Source organism: Oncorhynchus gorbuscha, unplaced genomic scaffold (genome assembly GCF_021184085.1).
Source record: "Oncorhynchus gorbuscha isolate QuinsamMale2020 ecotype Even-year unplaced genomic scaffold, OgorEven_v1.0 Un_scaffold_437, whole genome shotgun sequence".
In the NCBI taxonomy this organism is placed as follows: domain Eukaryota; kingdom Metazoa; phylum Chordata; class Actinopteri; order Salmoniformes; family Salmonidae; genus Oncorhynchus; species Oncorhynchus gorbuscha.
In genome coordinates, this window is record NW_025745283.1 from 377663 (window position 1) to 389578 (window position 11916).

The 11916-nt window shown below is 41.5% G+C and overlaps 1 protein-coding gene across 1 annotated transcript; it reads left to right on the forward strand.

Moving 5' to 3' along the window:
- The first annotated feature begins 4693 nt into the window (after positions 1–4693).
- Positions 4694–11489, forward strand: LOC124018225 (toll-like receptor 13). Its single transcript, XM_046333483.1, has 2 exons — positions 4694–8681; positions 8722–11489. The coding sequence occupies exon 1, from the start codon at positions 5078–5080 to the stop codon at positions 7964–7966; it is 2889 nt and encodes a 962-aa protein (XP_046189439.1). The 5' UTR covers positions 4694–5077; the 3' UTR covers positions 7967–8681; positions 8722–11489.
- The last annotated feature ends 427 nt before the right edge of the window (positions 11490–11916 follow it).

Consider the following 11916-nt stretch of genomic DNA (forward strand, 5'->3'; position numbering starts at 1 on the left):
GAACCTTACGGACTCTGCCCTGGATTACTGACCTCTGCCTTCCCTTGACCTGTCGTTTGCCTGCCCCCTGTTTTTGTAATAACGGTTTGTTATTCTTAACTGTCTTCATCTGGGTCTTATCCTCAGGTCTGATAACTACAGTCCCAGAGTAATAATGTCATTATAGAGGCATGTCACAGGGCTCTGAAGAGGACTACAGTCCCAGAGTAATAATGTCATTATAGAGGCATGGGCTCTGAAGAGGACTACAGTCCCAGAGTAATAATGTCATTATAGAGGCATGTCACAGGGCTCTGAAGAGGACTACAGCCCCAGAGTAATAATGTCATTATAGAGGCATGTCACAGGGCTCTGAAGAGGACTACAGCCCCAGAGTAATAATGTCATTATAGAGGCATGTCACAGGGCTCTGAAGAGGACTACAGCCCCCGAGTAATAATGTCATTATAGAGCCTTGGTCTCTGATGAGGACTACAGCCCCCGAGTAATATTGTCATTATAGAGCCTTGGTCTCTGATGAGGACTACAGCCCCCGGGTAATAATGTCATTATAGAGGCATATCACAGGGCTTTGGAGAGGACTACAGCCCCCGAGTAATAATGTCATTATATAGCCTTGGTCTCTGATGAGGACTACAGCCCCAGAGTAATATTGTCATTATAGAAACCGTTATACACAGGCAGTTAGAAAAGCCAAGGCTAGCTTTTTCAAGCAGAAATTTGCTTCCTGCAACACTAACTCAAAAAAGTTCTGGGACACTGTAAAGTCCATGGAGAATAAGAACACCTCCTCCCAGCTGCCCACTGCACTGAAGTTAGGAAACACTGTCACCACTGATAAATCCACCATAATTGAGAATTTCAATAAGCATTTTTCTACGGCTGGCCATGCTTTCTACCTGGCTACTCCTACCCCAGTCAACAGCACTGCACCCCCAACAGCAACTCGCCCAAGCCTTCCCCATTTCTCCTTCTCCCAAATCCATTCTGCTGATGTTCTGAAAGAGCTGAAAAATCTGGACCCCTACAAATCAGCCGGGCTAGACAATCTGGACCCTTTCTTTCTCAAATTATCTGCCGAAATTGTTGCCACCCCTATTACTAGCCTGTTCAACCTCTCTTTCGTGTCGTCTGAGATTCCCAAAGATTGGAAAGCAGCTGCGGTCATCCCCCTCTTCAAAGGGGGGGGACACTCTTGACCCAAACTGCTACAGACCTATATCTATCCTACCATGCCTTTCTAAGGTCTTCGAAAGCCAAGTCAACAAACAGATTACCGACCATTTCGAATCTAACCATACCTTCTCTGCTATGCAATCTGGTTTCAGAGCTGGTCATGGGTGCACCTCAGCCACGCTCAAGGTCCTAAACGATATCTTAACCGCCATCGATAAGAAACATTACTGTGCAGCCGTATTCATTGATCTGGCCAAGGCTTTCGATTCTGTCAACCACCACATCCTCATTGGCAGACTCGACAGCCTTGGTTTCTCAAATGATTGCCTCGCCTGGTTCACCAACTACTTCTCTGATAGAGTTCAGTGTGTCAAATCGGAGGGTCTGCTGTCCGGACCTCTGGCAGTCTCTATGGGGGTGCCACAGGGTTCAATTCTTGGACCGACTCTCTTCTCTGTATACATCAATGAGGTCGCTCTTGCTGCTGGTGAGTCCCTGATCCACCTCTACGCAGATGACACCATTCTGTATACTTCCGGCCCTTCTTTGGACACTGTGTTAACAACCCTCCAGCCAAGCTTCAATGCCATACAACTCTCCTTCCGTGGCCTCCAATTGCTCTTAAATACAAGTAAAACTAAATCCATGCTCTTCAACCGATCGCTACCTGCACCTACCCGCCTGTCCAACATCACTACTCTGGACGGCTCTGACTTAGAATACGTGGACAACTACAAATACTTAGGTGTCTGGTTAGACTGTAAACTCTCCTTCCAGACCCATATCAAACATCTCCAATCCAAAGTTAAATCTAGAATTGGCTTCCTATTTCGCAACAAAGCATCCTTCACTCATGCTGCCAAACATACCCTTGTAAAACTGACCATCCTACCAATCCTCGACTTTGGCGATGTCATTTACAAAATAGCCTCCAATACCCTACTCAACAAATTGGATGCAGTCTATCACAGTGCAATCCGTTTTGTCACCAAAGCCCCATATACTACCCACCATTGCGACCTGTACGCTCTCGTTGGCTGGCCCTCGCTTCATACTCATCGCCAAACCCACTGGCTCCATGTCATCTACAAGACCCTGCTAGGTAAAGTCCCCCCTTATCTCAGCTCGCTGGTCACCATAGCATCTCCGACCTGTAGCACACGCTCCAGCAGGTATATCTCTCTGGTCACCCCCAAAACCAATTCTTTCTTTGGCCGCCTCTCCTTCCAGTTCTCTGCTGCCAGTGACTGGAACGAACTGCAAAAATCTCTGAAACTGGAAACACTTATCTCCCTCACTAGCTTTAAGCACCAACTGTCAGAGCATCTTACAGATTACTGCACCTGTACATAGCCCACCTATAATTTAGCCCAAACAACTACCTCTTTCCCAACTGTATTTTATTTATTTATTTATTTTGCTCCTTTGCACCCCATTATTTTTATGTCTACTTTGCACATTCTTCCATTGCAAAACTACCATTCCAGTGTTTTACTTTCTATATTGTATTTACTTTGCCACCATGGCCTTTTTTGCCTTTACCTCCCTTCTCACCTCATTTGCTCACATTGTATATAGACTTGTTTATACTGTATTATTGACTGTATGTTTGTTTTACTCCATGTGTAAGTCGCTCTGGATAAGAGCGTCTGCTAAATGACTTAAATGTAAATGTAATGTAAATGTGTAACTCTGTGTCGTTGTATCTGTCGAACTGCTTTGCTTTATCTTGGCCAGGTCGCAATTGTAAATGAGAACTTGTTCTCAACTTGCCTACCTGGTTAAATAAAGGTGAAATAAATAAAAATAAAATAAATAAAAAAATTATAGAGCCTTGGTCTCTGATGAGGACTACAGCCCCCGAGTAATAATGTCATTATAGAGGCATATCACAGGGATTTGGAGAGGACTACAGCCCCAGAGTAATAATGTCATTATAGAGGCATATCACAGGGCTTTGGAGAGGACTACAGCCCCAGAGTAATAATGTCATTATAGAGGCATGTCACAGGGCTTTGGAGAGGACTTCAGCCCCAGAGTAATAATGTCATTATAGAGCCTTGGTCTCTGAAGAGGACTTCAGCCCCTTAAATGTAAATGTAAAATAATGTCATTATAGAGCCTTGGTCTCTGATGAGGACTACAGCCCCCGAGTAATAATGTCATTATAGAGCCTTGGTCTCTGAAGAGGACTACAGCCCCCGAGTAATATTGTCATTATAGAGGCATGTCACAGGGCTCTGAAGAGGACTACAGTCCCAGAGTAATAATGTCATTATAGAGGCATATCACAGGGATTTGGAGAGGACTTCAGCCCCAGAGTAATATTGTCATTATAGAGCCTTGGTCTCTGATGAGGACTTCAGCCCCAGAGTAATATTGTCATTATAGAGCCTTGGTCTCTGATGAGGACTACAGCCCCAGAGTAATAATGTCATTATAGAGGCATATCACAGGGCTTTGGAGAGGACTACAGCCCCAGAGTAATAATGTCATTATAGAGGCATATCACAGGGATTTGGAGAGGACTACAGCCCCAGAGTAATAATGTCATTATAGAGCCTTGGTCTCTGATGAGGACTTCAGCCCCAGAGTAATATTGTCATTATAGAGCCTTGGTCTCTGATGAGGACTACAGCCCCAGAGTAATAATGTCATTATAGAGGCATATCACAGGGCTTTGGAGAGGACTACAGCCCCAGAGTAATAATGTCATTATAGAGGCATATCACAGGGATTTGGAGAGGACTACAGCCCCAGAGTAATACAACTAATAATTACAATTTTAAAAGTATAATTAATAATGTCAACAGCACACATACATTAACGAATATACCTGTCACATTCTGACCATAGTTCTTGTGTGTTTTCCTTGTTTTAGTGTTGGTCAGGACGTGAGCTGGATGGGCATTCTATGTTGTGTGTCTAGTTTGTCCGTTTCTATGTATGGCCTGATATGGTTCTCAATCAGACGCAGGTGTTAGTCATTGTCCCTGATTGGGAACCATATTTAGGTAGCCTGTTTTGTGTTGGGATTTGTGGGTGGTTGTTTCCTGTCTTTGTGTTTTCTGCACCAGATAGGACTGTTTCGGTTTTGCCACGTTTATTGTTTTGTGTTTTGTTCATGTTTAGTTTCTCTTATTAAAAAACCATGGACACTTACCACGCAGAGCATTGGTCCTCTGATCCGTCTCGCCTCTCCTCTTCAGACGAAGAGGACGAGGAAAACCCATACAATACCCACCTCCTCATTTGATATTTATATTTACATGTACAAGAGAATTCAATAAAGTAATACTAAAAGGAGGTACTGTACTCTAATTCATATTTCATTACAATCTGTTGATGTTTTAGTGAGACTCAACAGTCTTCTGTAATCTATCATGTCCCAACAGGTTCTTCATGTCAATTGTATTTTTATTGACTGTAAGTTTATTTTCAGGAACTGAAAGAGAGACATGAAAAAACAGGTCAAAATAGACTTTCACAAGCTGTTTAACATCCTGTGTGACTGTGCTGTACAAACAGGATGCTGCTCCTCGGACACATTCAGACATCAACTGTGTTGCAGCTCTGCATTCATTTCTTCATCGTCTGTGGGACATTTTATTGTTTCTTTACTTTTGGAACCAAACTAACCATTAAATATTTACTCCTGTTACCTTGAGATACAATTCAACTTGAGGGTGAAAGGGAGGAACATTGGAACAACCAAAAGGTATGAACTGCTGTTAGTTACCAAGGAGGAACCCATCTGACAAACAACCAGAAGACGAGAGACTCCATACTGTTTACAGCGTTCATAAGGGTTTTACTGTATCAAACCAACGTTCTACAGATATCCACCGGAACCAAACTATTCTGACAATTATCTCAGTAGATTTGACTGACGTTGGAAGAGATGAGATCTGTGTTTTCCCACCCTGCCGTCCTGTTCCTGTGGATTCAGAGTTCTAGTGGATGGATGCATCCTAAATGCCAGATTTATGACAGTAGTGAAGACTTGGAACACTTTCCCACCTGGACCTGCAGCCACATACCTCATCATGCAGAACGTTACACTGCTGCCTGTCAAGATGTCACAGCCATCGAGGAGGATCTACTTGGACTTCCCCCTAATATCAATACCCTCTGCATATCTATGACACATGGTGAAAATAGATCCATGTCTCTGGGCTTTTTCTCTCAGTTTCAGGATCTGGAGTACCTGTACATTAAGGGCTGTTTTAGTCAAATCCTTCCATCTGGGAACAGTCACCTCCCAAATCTGCAGTATTTACATTTGGATCGATTGGGCTCTGGGTGCTGTGATTGTCATTTTGGGCCTCATACATTCAGAGATTTCGTCAAGCTGAATCATTTGACCATATGGGGTTATCGACTATCAGCAATGTCCCCAGATGTTTTCCATGGCATCCCTCAGTTACAAAGTCTCATCATTATTCAACCCTGTGTAGATGATTTGTCAGAGATACTATGCAGAATAATGAATATAAAGTCACTTATAGAGCTAAAAATAAAAGCACCAGAGATACGATCGTTAAACCAATCAAACTGCTCCATTTTAATAACCAAAGAAAGCATGACACCTGTTTTTACCAATCTAGCGTTCTCTGACTTCTCAGTTGGTGAAATAACACATATAGAGGAAGGTTCACTGGCTTGGCTCCAGAACCTCACAATGTTAACAGGGGCTTTCAGCCAGGAAGTCCTACTGGACCTTCCCCTGTCTGGGATAAAACAAATCCAGGTCTTCAGTCGCTCTGGGATCAATGTCATTGATATTGAAAGTATCTGTAATGTAGTGTTTTTGCTTTCAATCAAGAAAATATTTGTAGACAATTTCAATACAAGCAGCCTCTCTATGTCCAGTGTTGAATTGTGCACTGGGCTAGAATATATGTATTTAAGTGTACCTTTGTCTTTCCATCCTACTACCCATTTGGAATGGAATTTTATTTCCAGTCTCAAAAACCTTAATCAATTAAAAATAGACGGCCTGGAAGATAACAGACTTGATATTTGCTCCTTCCAAAAACAACCAATAACATGGTTAACAAATCTCACTTTAGGGTTGAAAAATCAAATGCTTTTTGCTAAACAATTTAGCTGTCTTGTTAAGCTGCTGTATCTGGATATAAAACATAATTTAATTTCAAACATTGAAGACTTTGCTTTCCTGGGATTGACAAATCTGGAGTCCTTGGACATTACAAGAAATAAGATAACACAGATAAATGCAAACACATTTTATAGTTTACATAGTTTGACATGGTTAGACCTCAGGAACAATCCACTTATTCACAACATTGAGGCGATGTCTTTCACACACCTCATGTCTCTTAGACAAGTGTTTCTCGGGCAAGTGCACAATCCCCTAACAGAACCTGTGATCAAGCTGAATCTGACACTTATATTTGGTGGAATTCTGAGTCAGCTGACTCATCTGTACATTAGTTCAGCTATGAGGCCAATGCAGTTGACTATTGGCAGTAACATCACATCTAAACAGAACCTGAGTCTCCAGCTCAAAGGCCAGACGGTGTCATTTCAGGACTGTGACAGACCTTTCTTTCAGTCTGTAACCCATCTTCATGCTGATGCTGAAGAATTCCTTTGTGGATCTGAATTCATGGGAAAGTACTTCAAGTCTGTGGAGACATTTGACTACAGATCGAAGCTTTCAGCTAAAAGGGTTGATTTATCATCAATTAATCACCTGATTCACCTGAGGAAACTGACTCTACGAGAGGTGGATCTTTTAATACAGCGTTCTGCCGACATCATTTTTCACAACTTGACTAAACTGGAGGATCTGGAAATTTACCACTGCAGGATTTATTCTTTAGAGGGGAGTTTAACTAAAGACTTGAAATCTTTGAAAACGTTGTATTTGCTTATAGAGAACATTTATAATGTATTCTACAGCTTTACTGAACCTCTCTCTAGGCTTAAGCATTTGACATTTGATAATTTACAGATGTTTTGCAGTTGTGACAATGCTTGGCTCATTACATGGGCAAAGGGGTGCAGGCAGGTTGAAGTGATCATGCTTACTCCGTATACTAGTCCCGGTATGTATGCTTTGGAGGACTTGATATGCTTGTCGGACAATGGAATAGACACACCTAATTTTGTCAAGTACACAGAAGCCAACTGCACAACAGAGGCTGGCTTTGTGCTCTTTGTTGCGACTGGCCTGGGAGTCCTGTTCTTCATGCTGGTGGTGTTGGTCCATAACCTGGCCGGCCCCTACCTCCTCCCCCTCTACCACATCACCCTTGGCTGGCTGTTAGAAGCCATGCGATCCAACACCAGGGGGCGCTACCACTACGATGCGTTTGTCTCCTATAGCGGGAAGGACGAGCGCTGGGTGGTGGAGGAGCTGCTACCTAATCTGGAGCAGAGGGGTCCTCCTTTCCTGCGCCTCTGTCTGCACAGCAGGGACTTCCAGCTGGGGAAGGACATTGTGGAGAACATCACAGAAAGCCTCTACCGGAGCCGCCACACCCTCTGCCTAGTCAGCCGCCACTACCTGCGCAGTAACTGGTGCTCTCTGGAGATGAAGCTGGCCACCTACAGGCTGCAGGTGGAGCAAAGGGACATCCTCCTCCTGGTCTTCCTGGAGAAGATCCCCCCTCGCCGGCTGTCTGCCCACCACAGGCTGGCTCGCCTGCTGAAAACCAGGACTTATCTGGACTGGCCCCAGGACCCCCATCAGCACCAGGCATTCTGGGACAGACTGTGGGCTAAACTGAAACCTCAGACTGAGCATGACATCAGAGGTTGATGTAGAACCTTGTGGACTGAAATGTGACATCAGAGGTTGATGTAGAACCTTGTGGACTGAAAAGTGACATCAGAGGTTGATGTAGAACCTTGTGGACTGAAAAGTGAGATCAGAGGTTGATGTAGAACCTTGTGGACTGAAATGTGACATCAGAGGTTGATGTAGAACCTTGTGGACTGAAGCATGAGATCAGAGGTTGATGTAGAACCTTGTGGACTGAAGCATGAGATCAGAGGTTGATGTAGAACCTTGTGGACTGAAATGTGACATCAGATGTTGATGTAGAACCTTGTGGACTGAAAAGTGACATCAGAGGTTGATGTAGAACCTTGTGGACTGAAGCATGAGATCAGAGGTTGATGTAGAACCTTGTGGACTGAAATGTGACATCAGATGTTGATGTAGAACCTTGTGGACTGAAGCATGAGATCAGAGGTTGATGTAGAACCTTGTGGACTGAAATGTGACATCAGATGTTGATGTAGAACCTTGTGGACTGAAGCATGAGATCAGAGGTTGATGTAGAACCTTGTGGACTGAAGCATGAGATCAGAGGTTGATGTAGAACCTTGTGGACTGAAATGTGACATCAGATGTTGATGTAGAACCTTGTGGACTGAAGCATGAGATCAGAGGTTGATGTAGAACCTTGTGGACTGAAGCATGAGATCAGAGGTTGATGTAGAACCTTGTGGACTGAAGCATGAGATCAGAGGTTGATGTAGAACCTTGTGGACTGAAGCATGAGATCAGAGGTTGATGTAGAACATTGTGGACTGAAAAGTGACATCAGAGGTTGATGTAGAACCTTGTGGACTGAAGCATGAGATCAGAGGTTGATGTAGAACCTTGTGGACTGAAAAGTGACATCAGAGGTTGATGTAGAACCTTGTGGACTGAAAAGTGACATCAGAGGTTGATGTAGAACCTTGTGGACTGAAAAGTGACATCAGAGGTTGATGTAGAACCTTGTGGACTGAAGCATGAGATCAGAGGTTGATGTAGAACCTTGTGGACTGAAAAGTGACATCAGAGGTTGATGTAGAACCTTGTGGACTGAAGCATGAGATCAGAGGTTGATGTAGAACCTTGTGGACTGAAAAGTGACATCAGAGGTTGATGTAGAACCTTGTGGACTGAAGCATGAGATCAGAGGTTGATGTAGAACCTTGTGGACTGAAATGTGACATCAGAGGTTGATGTAGAACCTTGTGGACTGAAGCATGAGATCAGAATAGTTGATGTAGAACCTTGTGGACTGAAAAGTGACATCAGAGGTTGATGTAGAACCTTGTGGACTGAAGCATGAGATCAGAGGTTGATGTAGAACCTTGTGGACTGAAATGTGACATCAGATGTTGATGTAGAACCTTGTGGACTGAAATGTGACATCAGAGGTTGATGTAGAACCTTGTGGACTGAAATGTGACATCAGAGGTTGATGTAGAACCTTGGGTATAGAAATTTGATTTCAGAGGTTGATGTAGGACCTTGTGGACTGAAATGTGACATCATAAGTTGATGTTTAACCTTGTGGACTGAAGCATGAGATCAGAGGTTGATGTAGAACCTTGTGGACTTAAATGTGACATCATAAGTTGATGTAGAACCTTGTGGACTGAAATGTGACATCAGAGGTTGATGTAGAACCTTGTGGACTGAAATGTGACATCAGAGGTTGATGTAGAACCTTGTGGACTGAAGCATGAGATCAGAGGTTGATGTAGAACCTTGTGTTATTGCAGATGCAATGTTGACATATGACAGCTGTTGAATTTGTTGTTAAAAGTCCTCCGTACAAAATGTCTACCGCTGTTTGAAATTTGTTTTGTCAATTCCCTTTAAATGCTCTGTCTGGAGTGTACTTGTTGTGATTCATCTGAAATTACTTTTAATAGCCTTATTTAAATTGCTCATAAAAAAGCCTAAACATTTTTTAAATTCCCAAAATGTTATCAGATCCTATTTGTATTTTTAAACACCTAATTGCTAACACATATCTTTGTTTGTATATTTGTTGCTAAGAGGAACTGAAAAGGGTGTGACTACTGTGTACTGCAGTGAATGACAAAACATACATGTCTTATGACCATGAAGCAGTTATTAATGACAAAACATGAATGACCAATGACCAAGAAGCAGTTATTAATGACTATACATTAATGACCAATGACCATGAAGCAGTTATTAATGACTATACATGAATGACCAATGACCATGAAGCAGTTATTAATGACTATACATTAATGACCAATGACCATGAAGCAGTTATTAATGACTATACATTAATGACCAATGACCATGAAGCAGTTATTAATGACAATACATTAATGACCACGATGCAGATATTTTATTTGAACATCGATCGAAGAGATTTGTACAGAAATGTTGTTGCTAGTTGTTTAATTAAATGTTGTTGCAAATGTTTTAACTAAATGTGTTTGCTATTTGTTTACCAAAATGTAATTGCTAGTTGTTTAGCTAAATCTAGTTGCTAGTTGTTTACCAAAATGTAATTGCTAGTTGTTTAGCTAAATCTAGTTGCTAGTTGTTTACCAAAATGTAATTGCTAGTTGTTTAGCTAAATCTAGTTGCTAGTTGTTTACCAAAATGTAATTGCTAGTTGTTTAGCTAAATCTAGTTGCTAGTTGTTTAATTAAATGTTGTTGCAAATGTTTTAACTAAATGTGTTTGCTATTTGTTTACCAAAATGTAATTGCTAGTTGTTCAGCTAAATCTAGTTGCTAGTTGTTTACCAAAATGTAATTGCTAGTTGTTTAGCTAAATCTAGTTGCTAGTTGTTTACCAAAATGTAATTGCTAGTTGTTTAGCTAAATCTAGTTGCTAGTTGTTTAACTCAATGTGTTGTTAGTTGTTTAACTAAAATGCAGTAGCTAGATGTTTAACTAAATGTAATGGGTGAGTTTTTTAACTAAATCTAATTGCGAGTTGTTTAGCTAAATCATGTTGCTATTTGTTCAACTAATTGTAGTTGCTAGTTGTTAACTAAATGTAGTTTTTAGTTGTTTAACATTTTGTAGCTGCTAGTTGTATAACTAAATCTAGTTGCTAGTTTTTTAACTCAATGTGTTGCTAGTTGTTTAATTAAATGTAGTTGCTATTTCTTTAACCAATTGTAGTTTCTATTTGTTTACCTAAATGTAGTTGCTAAGTGTTAAACTAAATGTGTTGCTTGTTGTTTAACTTAATGTGTTGCTAGTTTTTTAACTGAATGGGTTGCTAGTTGTTTATCTAAATGTGTTGCTAGTTGTTTAACTAACGGTGTTGCTTGAGTGTAGCCTGTATATGGTTCATAGCACCTACATTTGATACAAGTCTTAACTCATGGGAGTGGGGAGGGGGACCCCTTTCTGGACAATGAGTCATTTCTGCGCAATATTGGAGGTAACATAGTTTTATTTAATTATTTCATTACTGTTCATGCTTTTGATTTAGGCATTCATCCGAAACATTGGAAACTGTCTTCTGTTTCTGCTTTTAAATAAATAGCATCCCTGCACTAGAATAACTCATTTTATTGTTCTATTCTAGAATGCCTCCATATTCTCTATTCTATAAGTTCTTAGATCTAACACATGCAGAACAGATAACTGTCTCTAACTGAGGCCAGCTTTCAGCAGCTTGTCCAGGCTATCAATGCTCTGACTGCAGTCGACCACAGAGTAAGTCTGATATGTCTGGTTAACCACCAATATCATGGTGTATGATGGAGACTCCAGCATTATCAGTTCTAGTCACAGATAAGCATCATCCCTCCAGCTGAAGGTCATGTCTTCACCGGTGGTGACCTCACCCGACCCCTGAAGAATTATCCTACTAGAGTCCCAGGCTTGAGTTCTGTTTTCATTTGATCTTTATTTTACCAGGTAAATTGACAGAGAACACATCTTCATTTACATCAACAACCTGGGGAATAGTTACAGGGGAGA